The sequence below is a fragment of the Cebidichthys violaceus genome, unplaced genomic scaffold, assembly GCF_023349555.1.
Source record: "Cebidichthys violaceus isolate CVI_PGR_0920_01 unplaced genomic scaffold, fCebVio1.0.p SCAF_5, whole genome shotgun sequence".
Taxonomy (NCBI): domain Eukaryota; kingdom Metazoa; phylum Chordata; class Actinopteri; order Perciformes; family Stichaeidae; genus Cebidichthys; species Cebidichthys violaceus.
In genome coordinates, this window is record NW_027176705.1 from 12,194,522 (window position 1) to 12,208,419 (window position 13,898).

General features: G+C 40.3%; 1 protein-coding gene across 1 annotated transcript; it reads left to right on the forward strand.

Moving 5' to 3' along the window:
• Window positions 1-153: 153 nt before the first annotated feature.
• ctdspl2b (CTD (carboxy-terminal domain, RNA polymerase II, polypeptide A) small phosphatase like 2b) lies at window positions 154-12,271 on the forward strand. The gene is made up of 13 exons (XM_068730584.1): window positions 154-440; window positions 3,304-3,494; window positions 4,502-4,640; window positions 4,737-4,886; window positions 5,332-5,580; window positions 5,690-5,786; window positions 6,140-6,251; window positions 6,334-6,420; window positions 6,660-6,722; window positions 6,817-6,896; window positions 7,130-7,256; window positions 8,123-8,218; window positions 9,083-12,271. The coding sequence occupies exons 2-13, from the start codon at window positions 3,327-3,329 to the stop codon at window positions 9,146-9,148; spliced, it is 1,434 nt and encodes a 477-aa protein (XP_068586685.1). The 5' UTR covers window positions 154-440; window positions 3,304-3,326; the 3' UTR covers window positions 9,149-12,271.
• The last annotated feature ends 1,627 nt before the right edge of the window (window positions 12,272-13,898 follow it).

Here is a 13,898-nt window from a genome sequence, read left to right on the forward strand (position 1 = left end):
TAGTTCATAATTACAATGGCCTGTGCTTCTCTTACAGTGATTATAAAACATGTTGGGGGTATTCAGTCAGAAATGCATGCATACCCGATCGATTGTTGACCTTTTGAACATTCACTCATTTACCACCACATACACGGGTCCTCCGTCTTAATCAAAAGAGAGGAAAGAGGCACGTGGTGGGTAGTGTTCGCTGCAGACTGCCTGGTGTTGATCAGAGGTAAGGGGGTGTGTCTGTGTCACATCCGGGTATCTGCCTTCAAGAGACTGAGCAGAGGCGGGAAATGGCGCCTGGCAACACAACGATGAGTCGTTTCGGAGACGGCCCTTGAGCAGCTTTACAGAAAAAGTCGGATCAGATCAAGAAAAGAAGCACTGCCAGTCAGATGTGATGGTGAATCGGTGTTGAGTCGTTATCGCCAGACACTGCAGATAGCTGTACAGTAAGTCGGTTAACCAACCTTGTTCGTTATTTTTTCTCCTTTGGCGTGCGGTTTCTGTAATATTGGCTAACGACAGGATACACATTTCCCTTCATTCTGTGTACATCTGTTTGCCCGAAGCAGTGTTTCAAGAAGGCTAAGTAGGGTTGACGCTAAGCTAGCGCTGCTAAGCTAAGTTATCGTACATAGCTATGGCAAAGCTAAAATGCGGCCTCCCACGGACCTGGCTAATTACTGGTAAACCCGACAGCGTAGTTCATTTTGACTCTCATTTTAACTATGCGATTCAATAAATAACCACAGGAGTGTTCCTCATTAAGTGTGCAAGTGTACATCTTGTTGAAACACTGAAACCGTAACTTAGTGTTAACGACGGTCAGGGTTAGTTAGCTTCCATTGAGGCTAACGTTCAAATTGACATTCCACAACGGAACTAACGGTAGGTTTACTTAAGCTAACATTAGCTAACACTGTCTTTTCCTTTTTGATATCCTTCTAAAGTGCGTTGAGCTATACGCCTCCGTGTAACTTTATCTGATGACTGAAGTCTCATCAACTGAATAGTTTGCTGAAGATAACGTCGACGTGATTAACGGTTAACTTCGATAACGTTACCATATTCGCTTAGGGTAACGTTTTAGCTGTTTTGATTAACGATGCTAACGCCTTGTTGAAATGCTAACGCCGCCGAGTTGTATGTACAATGTAACGTTGATGTTGACATCAGCTTTAGGCGCTACACGTTAAGTCGGACGATGTTAACATAATCATTGCTTTCTGCAAATGTATGTTGCACACCTTCACTACTCCCGAAACGTTTCACACGACCAGGTCAAAAGCGTTTAGGTGACGTTAGCTGAGCTAGCTACTATATTAGCTGCGAAGCTGACCGTGATTGTTGTGTGCATCTTTTACACGTAGATTTGGGCATGACTGAGGCAAGTGGACCAAAGGTGTCATCTGCATGTATTTTTGTGTTCGTATATGCTTAAGCCACTTTCCAAGCCAGTGAGCCAACCTTCGTTTCGGCGTAATTTGTGCGGAGGAGACGGACTGTCTAACAAGCGAGGCCCTGCTTGTTTCTCCGCTGAGTGTCCATGGCTAGAGTGTGCTAGCTCGCTCATACGGTCTCATGCATGTTCTTATTTCCCGCTCACTGGCTCGTACCTAGCTATGCGTGATCCTTGGTTAGTGGGTGAGTTCCTAGAGAGGTGGATGTTTAGCAGCCCCGGCGTTGTTGCCATGCAGACTGTGGCGAGATTTAATGAAACTGTAAATATAACGGGCACTTTATTTTTTTATTTTGATAAACCAAAAGCAGGAAAACAATATGTGTTGTGCATATCAACATTTACAATGTAGACGAGTAAGAAAAGAGACAGTAAATACGAAGACTTATTTTAGTACACTCAATATGCACAATGTCGTATTTTCAGAAACAAACATAAAACAAATGTTTATATATGATCACATTACAGGGGCAATGTGAACACATTTTGTAAACAAAAATGTATTATATAAAGAGGTTGTTTGGTGGGCAGTGAACATAAAAATGCTAATTACAAATAACAGGTGGTTTTAATGGAATGTTAAACATTGGCAGACTATTTTACAATACGCAATTTAGCTGCAAAATGGATGAAAGCCTAAAGTTGTACTCACAAGTTTTTAAAGTCTGATCTCTTAAAAAAGCAGCTTAACCAAGTCAATATCAGACGGATTAAAGCTCAGGGGTACACTCTGGCTTAATCAGCATTTAAATCTCAAAAGTACACATAGTTTTAGAAAATACAAAATGTATCTCAGAGAATCATGAATATTAATTTGATTATAATTTTCAACTTGAGTTATAAAACATCTCCTTGATAAATGTTTTAGTGTAGCAAACGTTTTTTTTTTTTTTTTTTTTTTGTCGCACGCCCTAATCAGGAAAAATGTTAAATCTGAGGGCTATGTTGGACGCTATAACAGGGAGTGTATTCTTCTCAAACTAGTACATTGACATTAATGTAAATAAAATTTCTGGCTTGTCCCATTTTCCTGCCTGTTACTTTAATGTTACCATGTACTCTGAAGCTGTTAAAGCGCCTGTTGGTGTTTCTGTGCAGGCATGATTAAGCAACAGCGCATACACCTCTGGTGTGTTCATGGATACAGTACACCGCTGTGTAAATGTGAAACAGATGTGGTGAGGGACATTTACAGTATGTCAAGATGGTGCTATTGCGTGCTTAAGGTTCCTGACAGATTGTGGATATGTCCAGACACATTTTCAGCCAGCTGCTGTTACATAAGCGCAAAGGGCGGGCATGCTTGACTAACAGACAATTCATCCTCACTGTGAATAGTTTTGAAACTTTCCTTGTGCATACTCTGAGCAATTACATTCCTCAGCTTAAGGAATAAGGAAATACTTTCCTTCAGATAGATTTTTAAATGTCCCCAATCTGAGCTGAAACCAGATCGGATTGGGTAAATTTAAAAAAATCTTTGTCCATATTTAGATTTTCAATCACCGTATTTTGTATAAACGTAGCTAATTTGTGTCTAGAATAAAAAAATAAAAATGTTACTGTACAAATGGAAGTAAAGCCAGCTGTGGCTGCCGTGATGCAAGTGAAATGGGATCTTGAATGCATCCAGATGTTAGCAGAAAAAGGCAGTTAATACTCCACTACAGATAGAAACATCCCACAGACTCATTGCTAACAGTTGACTGTTTGTCCCCCTTTACACTTGAGCATTTGCTTAAATTTGTTTCCTTGACTGTACAGTCATATTGAGTTCTTCTCTCTGTATCTGCCATATTTCCCTGTCTGAAATCTTTTTGTGTGTGTGTGTGTGTGTGTGTGTGTGTCAACAGTTTTACATGTGACTGCTAAAACAATGAGGCTGAGAATGCGTAAGGCGTCTCAGCAGCCGAACCCCAGTCTGGCAAGCCGTCCGTCCCGTACCAAGCGGAGGCATTCTGAAGTAGAAGAGGACACGCCCACTAGTGGTGGGAGGGGCTTGTTCTCCACCATCAAGAAGTTCATCAGAGGAAATGCAGTTAAGGTAACTACCTCATTGATCACATCAAATGATCCTGATTTTCACTTCAATGTAAATGAGTGTGGTGCTCCTTGGACCATTGTCATATTGTCTCCTCAGTGTGTGTGGTTTAACAGTGAACTTAAGCTTTCTAGCACTTTTCTGTTTCAAAACCGTATTTAGCACTGTGCTCTCCAGGTAGCCGAGTTAAATACAGTGTTTCTTGGTGTAGAGTGTCACGTTTCCTAAGAAATATCGGAGGAATGCAGCAGCTTGTCTGAGAACTTGGACTCTGTTCTAATTTTAGCTTCTGGCTCACAGAGTTGGTGTGCAGGAACAAGAGGCAGTAACAAGTGGAGAAGTCAATCCTGCTAAAAACATGTTTTCCTTTTGGAAAGAGACTGTATTTTTAAATGATATTGTAATTTTATGGTCCTCCCTGGACCATTATTTCTTCATTAAGTCTTAATTTAAGGAAAAAAAAACTTTATTTATTGTGTAAATTTCACAAGAGTAAAGTACAAAAAATATATTACTTTTTGATTATTTATATCTCATGGTCTCCATACACGATAAATCAACTGTGATCTCGTAGGTTCATTGTGCATCACACCACGCAAGATGGGTATAATAAAAGATGTAAACAGGGAAAAGCACCACTCATGTTTTGAAAATGTAGAAAGGGTCGGGCTATATCTTTTTTTTGTTGTTGTTGTTGCACTTGGACAAATCCTACTTGTATAGTTGCATCTGCCAATGTGGTCTGCATCATTTCATGCTTCAGATTAGTTGTTTAGTAGGCATAGGTCATAGCAGCAGTTACACTGAGAATTTAGTCAGAAACAGACTTTCTTTGGTCACTGAATTCTCCAATCAGCCATTAGTGGATGTGTCTGTGTGATCTAGGACCACCATTATTTTTGGATTGACGACCAAAGTTATCACGACGCTTTACTACTTTCATCAGAGACAGCCCTGACTGTTTTTATTTAAATACAACTATTCACTGCATGATTTCTTGTCTCCTTAAGGTGCAGCAGGAGAGCCCAGCCAAGAAGACACGCCTCCACTGTGATGTGGACAATAACCTCATCACCTCTACAGCCCCAAACACCAACACCCCCCGCAGGACTATCAGCAGGGTTGGCCGGAGAGGCTCCCTGAATGGACGTGAGTTGCACTCAAACAAAACCACTAATACCTGGTCTTTATTTTCCACTTGTCTCTGTCGGTTCTCTTAAAACTCGCGTCACTTCTCCCATGCAGAGGCAACCAATCATGACAGAAGTAAGGAGAAGCCCAATGGCAGCGTGGAGGAGACGACAGCTGTTGAACTGCCCACAAGCCCTCCCAGAACCACCCTTCTAGGGACCATCTTTTCCCCTGTTTTCAACTTTTTCTCACCAGCTAAAAATGGTATGCAGACCTGAGGTAGCCTGTTTGACTCATTGCAAGCATCATGCTCAAACCTATAGTATGTATGTACTCGAACATGTTTTTATCATAGTGTTGATGAATGTCTTTTGTAGGGCTGGCTATTGTTAAAGAAATTACGATTCCAGGACCAATACCAGCACTCTGGTACTGGTATACCCTGGGATCAAGTGATACTGCTACCAACAGAGTACTTAATTCGATACCCATCATTTGAATGGAAGCTGTGTGTGTCCCACTGGCTAGCTAATTGCTGCTGGACATATACAGCGGTCACTGCTATCACTTCACTGTCAATACTACTTGGTACTGGCTTATTTCAGTCGATACCTTAAAGGTAGTGAGTACCAATACCCAGCCCTGAGTCTTTTGTGTCAGTTATGTCAGGATAGTATACAGCTAAAATGCCTCTGTATTTGTTGTCCAGCCTCTACTGGCTCAGACTCCCCGGACCAGGCCTTGGAGGCTGAGGAGATAGTCAAGCAGCTGGACATAGAGCAAGCCGTGGAGACGCCCACCAGCACAGCCACATCCACACAGGAACTGTGTGCCACCACTAACTTCTACTCTAGTGTATCACAGCTGCCACCTATGCGACCTCCTCACATCCCAGAGGTTTCTCCCGCAGCGAGGGATGGAGAGCTCTGTGCTGATGCTGACCTTCCACCTCTCACAGGTAGATATCGCAGCCAAGAAAATGTGGTTCTGAAACGTTGAGGTAATAATATTTGTTTCTGTTTCTCATCTTGTTCTTTTATAACATTTTGTTCCTTTTGTTGTCCAAGCTCCAGGCTCCAGTCCAGATATGGCATATGTGGACTCTCCGCCTGCTCCAGTACCAACAGAGGCAACCTATGAGGAAGACTGGGAAGTCTTTGACCCGTGAGTAAAACACTGGCTATAAAACTACGCATTTAATGATTGCAGACTACATTGAACAGAATTTACAACAAGACCGGAACGCTGATATTTTGAGAGCACAGGCTGTTGGGATCATTTAACCAAGCATTAGGGGTCAGCTAGGGGTGTGACAAAAGTTACTCCCTGCAAATGGGAGCATTGTTTGTAGCATGGTGAGGGAAATGATATCCAGACCACCGACCTGACCCCCGACCCTACAACACTGCAATAAAGCCAGCAGCGTGACTGACAAAATATTCCACTTTTGGTTTGAATATTGTCGTTAAAATTTGTTCTACTTGACTTTAAAGTATGTCTGATGTTTTGATTTGTAGATATTTCTTCATCAAGCACGTCCCTCCACTGACAGAAGAGCAGCTCACTCGTAAGCCAGCTTTGCCACTGAAAACACGCAGCACGCCTGAATTCTCTCTGGTCCTTGACCTGGTCAGTATAATAATACAATAACAAGTCATGTATTCCTTCATGTAAGAGAGTTTCCTAGTATTTTCTCTGTTGTGTTCATTAGGATGAAACGTTGGTTCACTGCAGTTTAAATGAGTTAGAGGATGCAGCACTTACCTTTCCTGTCCTCTTTCAAGATGTCATTTACCAGGTACGTACTGTTGGAATGTTTCCCACGCCTTTATTTCATGATGCCACTAGAGGGGGGAAAAGTATCATTTGTAAAAAAAAAAAGCCTTCTTTTAAGGAAGGTGTACATGCAAAGACGGACAAGCGTATCATACAGTGGGAGAACTGTCCAATTCAATAGACAAACCACAATGAACACTATTTTGATCAAACAAATGTTGTTGATCATGACGGTTTGCTTCCCTGTGGTTTGTCATGCAGGTGTATGTGCGCTTGAGGCCGTTCTTTAGAGAGTTTCTGGAACGCATGTCTCAAATCTATGAGGTAAATATAACCTGACTACTCCTTTTTTTTAAATAAATCCTATCAATGAATCGGCTTTGAAACAAAAATGAGCTTTACGTTTCTCCTTTCCTAGATCATCCTTTTTACAGCCTCTAAAAAGGTGTATGCAGACAAACTGCTCAACATCTTGGATCCTAAAAAGCAGCTAGTAAGGTACGATGTGTTTTAGTCTGTTTATAATTGCACAACAAACTCAAAAGCTGATGGGAGCCTGAATAAAAAGAGCTCTAAATGCTATGCGGAACCGTTGGCATATGCTGCTGTTGAGGTGTCGGTGTTGTGGTTTTTCTAAATTATTTATTGCTCTGACCTTGTCACTGATTGACATTTTTTTTTTTTTTTTTTTTCTCCTCCCTCTTTCCTTTCATTCCAAACTGTAACTGTAGACACAGGTTGTTTCGTGAGCATTGTGTCTGTGTCCAGGGAAACTACATCAAGGACCTCAACATCTTGGGCAGAGACCTGTCAAAGACGATCATCATTGACAATTCACCGCAAGCCTTTGCATATCAGGTGAACACCGTAACAAAATATAACACTGGGGGTTTTCTGGTTCAAGTAGTGCTAACTGTCATTGTAGTCAACCAAAGAAATTAAAATAAATGTATACATTTCATAACACTCGTCCACGTCATTGATGCAAACAATATGGAGCTTCTATATAAATACAGCTCCACTTTTCCTTCATTGCAAACAAGCAGATGGTTTTTATTTGTTCCCGACATTGGCATGTTCTGCTCTGATTAATTGCTGCCAAACAAACGACAAAAGCCTTTAATTTTCTCAAAAAACGACAGTGCGCCTTGTAATCCGGAGCGCTTTATATATGGATCAATTGGTTAATTGGTTGATCCATACTGGTTGTACACGGCGCTCTGTCAAAATGTTTCAGTACGACTGGTAAACTACAAAGCCGCACCGCTTGCAGCATTACGGCTACCGTAGTCAGGGGCGTCGCCGAAGTAATAGCGGTAAACACCGCTCGAGAGTTACTATATTGTGAATGCACTAACGTTTGATTTAGTGGTATCGGACTGTTTCTTTTACGTGTTTACTGAATCAGGGAAAAGTTCCCCTCTACGTTTAAGTTACCGTATTGTGAATGAAATCAAAAATCAATAAAGTTTGACTGAATGATTTATCTGACTGTTTTGTTGACATTCCCTTTAGCACAGCTCCATCTAGTGGATGCATAACGCAACCCCAGTCAAACGTTTGACTGTAGTAGCTTCTATTCTATGCGCCTTATAATCCGGTGCGCCCTATATATAAAACAGTTCTAAAATAGGCCATTCATTGAAGGTGTGCCTTATAATCCGGTGCGCCTTACAGTGCGCACCTGAACATTTGTTCAATATTTCTGTTTTTGATTCCGACAGTTGTCCAATGGGATTCCCATAGAGAGCTGGTTCATGGACAAGAATGACAATGAGCTGCTGAAGCTGGTGCCCTTCCTGGAGAAGTTGGTTGAGATGGTAAGATGTCCTAATGTTCAATAACTACTGTCAGACATATTGTAACTGCTACATTATTGAAGACCAGATTATTAATAAGCTACAACGTTATCTGTTCTTTTTCTGTTTTGTTGTAATTTATTATTGGGCTGCACCGCGCATCTTATCTGCTCTCTGTATCGGGTTTGAGCTCTTCTAACTACTCACTCACTCACTCACTCCCTCACACAGAGAAGACAGCAGATCAGAGAGATGACGGTTAAGTGAAGATAACTATGACAAATATGTTTTACTTTAAGTGCTCTAAAACTTTTGTGAGTAAACGGCAAATGTGTTCAACAAGCATACGTCTGTTCACATGTAGAAAAGCGATATTTCAATCTGCTCTGTCCACACACTCTCATCCACCAATGGCTCAAACAAGCTGTCTGTACAGTATGTATTCTAAATGCTTACCTTAGTCTTAAAAATCTTGTATACTTTTTTACTGGCTGAGAAAAAAGCAGCCCCTCCTCCCTCTAGCAGCGTCACCTACAGGCAGAGGGAGGAGGAATGACTAATACTAACTGATGTGTGTTCTTCCTTCTTTATAAACAATATTATTTCATTATTTTACAGTAAGGTATTGAGTTTAAATGCTAACTTTGCTACTGTATGTTGTCTGTTGCTGCTCTAGAAACATTTAGTTATATTTAAAATATAATTCTAATCCTGTTCTAGTAATAAAAAATAACTGATAAGAGTATCAATAAAAAGCGAACCAGTGAGGAGTAGTAGTAGTATCGATTTTAAATTAAAGATACCAATCCCTTCATCAGAGTAATATTTTACTGTTTCAGTGAATCTAACTTGTTCTTTAATCTCCCCCCCGGCTGATCCGGTCAGAATGAGGATGTGCGGCCGCATGTTCGGGAGAGGTTCAGGCTCCACGACTTGTTGCCCCCTGATTGAACTGATCAGTCTCAGAACGGGACAACATGAAAAGACTGAAAGAACAACATGCGTGTAAAAAGGCCCTCTTTGGATTACAAACTACAACATTGCCATTACTGTTAAAATGTTAGCCTTGTTTTTGTTTTTTAAACCCACTGTTGCTTTCAAAAAAAAACTTGAAAAGTAAAACATTTTTTTTAAAATCTGGGTGAAATTTTTTAAATGTTCCGATGAAATTACACATGCTATGAACAAGCCCAGATGAACTCCTTTTTGGTTTTTGACTGACTGACTCTCCAGCTGTGGAGCCGGATGTCTCCTCCACACTAGATTGGGAAGTCTTGGTGCTGGTTAAGTGGATATGAAAATGCAACCTGGTAAAGAGGAACTCCCCGACTGAGTCCCTAAACCCAAAACAACCCCTGGTGCTCACGCTGTTGACACTGACGAATAACCACACTCTGGCTGCAGACCATTTTCAGCAGGAATGACTGGCCTGTAACCTGTGCATGTGTGTATGTTGACTCCTACACACACACTCACACTGATTTGGTGTTTGACAAACCTACAATCTGTAGCCTTTAAAATCATATGCATTCCTCCGTAGCTGAGTCAAGTTTCTATTGTTGGTTGCAGTTTTTTTCTGGTAAAACTGGTGTTATTGTTTAAAAAAAAAAAAAAAAAAAAAAAGAGAGATAGCTTTTCAAAATGTTTTACTTCTGTTTGTAAGATACGATGTTTTAAAAGGATCTTGTAAGTTTTTATTGTAAGCCTTTTTCCTATTAGGAGAACATGGGTGCATATTAATGACAGTCCACTGCATAGTCAAACACAATTTAATTGTACCTGGACTTAAAGTATAGTTTGTTCTCATTCTTACAGATGGAGGTGTAATTTGATGTGTTGGCATCATTGTGGACACATGGCTCCTTATTTAAATGTTAGGATTAAGACTCTCCTTACCTGTAAATCTCACATATTGTAACGGTTTGAGGGCATTTATTTTCAAAGTGATTTGTCAACATTGCCCTTTAATAGTAATTTTCATTTGTCTATAATCAGTATTGTCTTTAACTCCTAATCAAGTATTCGGGCTAAAGAGCTCTGTTTCTTTCAGTTGTAATGTGTAATTTGATGGCTATGTCAGTAGCATTATGACTAATGTAGCACATCTCTGCCGGTGTGTCATGAAGTCTACCCACGGTAGACGTCTATGACCAGACCCTGTACCAGCCACAGCTTCACTGACTGCTCCTCTACCTGTTTCATATTTTTTACTTTGTACTTTTTAAGCTTTTGTTTTTTTTCTTATGTTTTTAGTGCAGTTTAAAGCAATGTGTTTTAAGAATGGTAACTATATGAATGTGTTTCTGCCTGACATCAGCCTGGACACTCGACATTGGACAAACTGACGTTTTACTCTTGTTTCAACTTAATTTATTTAATCGTGAGACAAACAGTAGGCAGAAATGTGGATGTTTTGTTGGATTCCTTCCAGGCCTAAACCTGGGACGGAACGCTCAAATGCCTGACTATCATCTGTCATCTCCCAAACCCTCAAGAGTCGACTTGAATCTCTGACAATTTGGCATGCGTTGAACCTCTTTCAGTTTGAAGCAAAGTGCATTTTTATTAATTTTTTTTTTAAGCAAATGTGAGTGTTTGGATTTGTCTCAGTTGCCTGTACAGTGCCATGTGCCCCCACCCAATAACCTCCCCCTATGGCATTTCCTGCGCTCTCAACCCCCAAAATGCTTAGATGGAAAGAGACAATCAGACCTCAAAGCCCCCCCCCCGTGTGCCGTAAGTGTTGCGTACTGTGATGCCATTGAGTTTTACCCCCCCCCCCCCCCTCCATAATTGGTTTGCCAGGTGAATCCTGCTGTACCCTGCCCAAACCATCCCTGCTGTTTACTCAACACCGGTCCTGCTCAGAGATGGTTTCCCATCTGTTCAGCATTCACCGGTGTTTGCCTTTTTTCATTTTTTGACACCTGAAGTTAGTAGCTCTCCAGAAATTAGAATTTGTTTGTATTAAAGTCAAATTATTACAGGGCACAATGGTGATTGCTCAAACATAGTGCTATGAGTACACATGTCCAGACTATGAATGTAAATTGTACATGGGGTGAAGTCTTGAGTGTCTCTCCAAATACCTTGTTTTGTTCTCTCCACATCAACAAACAAAATTGATTGGTGGCAGCTTTTATCGGCTTTTCAGTTGTTGAGGAAGGAAGAACAATGTGCATGGAAGAGAAAACGTGTCTTGAGGTCCCACCATGGTATGCCCACACACACACACACACACACACACACACACACACACACACACACACACACACACACACACACACACACACACACACACACACACACACACACACACACACACACACACACACACACACACACACACACACACACACACACACACACACACACACACACAAAATGACCTCTCACCGTCCTGACTTCCATCTTTCACGATGCAGCCTCACTTTGAGTGCGATGTAGCCCAGGTGTGCTCATCCCCTCTGATGTGTGATTATAAGTCAAGGCTCGTTTCTGGAGGATTGGTGGGAGGCGTTTGATACTTTTAATCCAGCTCATTTTTATGTGCATTACCAGTTTATTGTACACTGAGTGTTGTGCAATACATGCAGCTTCATGTTGAAAAAATCCTTAAAGTAAGGAAAATCTTTTTGTATTTTTGATTTCAAAAGGCATGTCATATCTACTTTTTAAATGTATTAATGACGATTTAACTTTACATCAGATAGTGTTTTTTTTTTGTTTTCTTACAAATATCTGTATGTTTAGTTTAGCGCAATGTCACTGAACTGTTAAACTTAGCATGTAGAGAGTACCGCTTGCTTTGTGGGAAAGTCCTGAATTAAATTTTAAACATGGCACTTTTTCTGCAGAAAAGGGCAATCGTGTTAATGGTTTTTTTTTTTTTTTTTTTTTTGTTTTTCCTCAATATCCGTAAAGCCATTTTACTTGCAAGAATTGCTATTTGTGCTTAAGATGTATTTAAAAATGTTTTTAAGACATCTTTGTTAGCCGCCAGGCTATATGATATTGTAAAGTGTATATACAGTTACATTGAATTTCTGAAACAAAGTTTTAAAGTTAAAAACCTCTTGCATGCCCTTTGTTTTTATTTCCTGACGCTTCATGGGAGAAAAGAGGAATGTCTCATTGTAATGTTAAAGTTGCTCACATTTATGCTGAAGAGATGGAGCACTCAATCTATTTCCAGATCTTTGCTGAAAATATTGGGGACCTACTCACTCTTGGCTTGAGTAGCATAAAAATGTTACAAAATGTAGGTCCTTTTATATTGTAAAGTCCTAGCTGTTAAGCATTTTCACCGCGGTTTATACTGTGTCATTTTAACTGTTTTATATTTGTCAAATAACTGCTGTGGATATAAAGAGCCACTTTATTTAGATCTCCTTCAGATGCTTGTGGAACAGCAGCCTGTTTGTTAACTGCAGACATCAAACTTTTCCTTCAATAATGATTTAGATAAATAGTTGGTTGTAAGTGCACAATTAATGGATTTTAGTTGAAAAGGGCTCTCTGGTTTAGAGGAAGAAAAACAAAGTTGGTTCATCTATTCATTTGTAGCTTGAAAGGGATCAAAACTTGAGGTTTCCGATAAAACTAACCAATGTAGGAACAATTTAAAATGGATTACTATGACAATCACTACGTTTAAATGGATTAATCTATGCTATTTAAAGGGGTTGTTGTTGGGGAGGTTTTGACATGTTTTGTGTGCGTCGTAAGTAGTCCGTCGGTGTTTGCAGCAGATGTCTTGTAAATCCGCCAGCAGTCAGTCGGGTGTCTTCTGACTCCTTTGACGGGATTCAGGTTTCAGACGCAGGAGTTAATCAACACACCCCATTAATAATTCAGCATTGATGGCCAGTCCTGTTGCCGAAATCCCTTCTGTGTTTCACAGCCCTCATTTCGCACCTACTTTTTCCCCCATTTACTGGTGTTCTTAATTACGCTGCTGTCAGAGCAGGTGTAGAGTAACAGGAAGAGACGGAGGCGGGGAGCCTGCAGCCTTTCAGAGCGGAGTGGCATGTAAGAGGGATCATCACCTCGGGCCTGCTGGGCAGAGACCAAGTTTGAAGGATGAGCGACAACTTGTTGAATGCTGACTTGTTAACCAATATGAAGCCTGTTCTTCTGCCTCAGCTGAATATCTCTACTACATCAACAGGATAAAACAAAGTGGATTTATTGTTAATATCAAGTGGTTTCCTGCTTGCATTTGATTGAAGACACTTACAATGTGGTCGACACCAGCTGCATGCATGTTGTGCATCATGTTTGGTAAGTACAAAATAAGATTTCACAAAGCTTTCAGGTTGCATTGTCTACAAAACAATGGTAAAGATTTTTTGGATCGGTATTTGATAAGAAAAGCTAAATTGTCAATATAAACTGTTACAGATGTATTAACTTGGTTATGAGAAAGAAGAGCCTGTTGTAGGACTTGAACATGTTTATAAGTAAGTCTGTATACAAAAAGGAAAATATATTTCTTGTCATATCTGCAAAAGATATTTCAAACTGCAATGGAATATACCTGGTTAAATGGAAGTTAGAGATAAGTGTCACAATTCTTGATATGTTGTGCAGTAGCGTTTTCACAAAAAGATCAACTTTATCGTAATTGTCACTGTAGGCTAGCAGAAATAAAAATGTCTTTTCTTTCTGACTACAGGAATCATATGTGATGTCAAGCAGG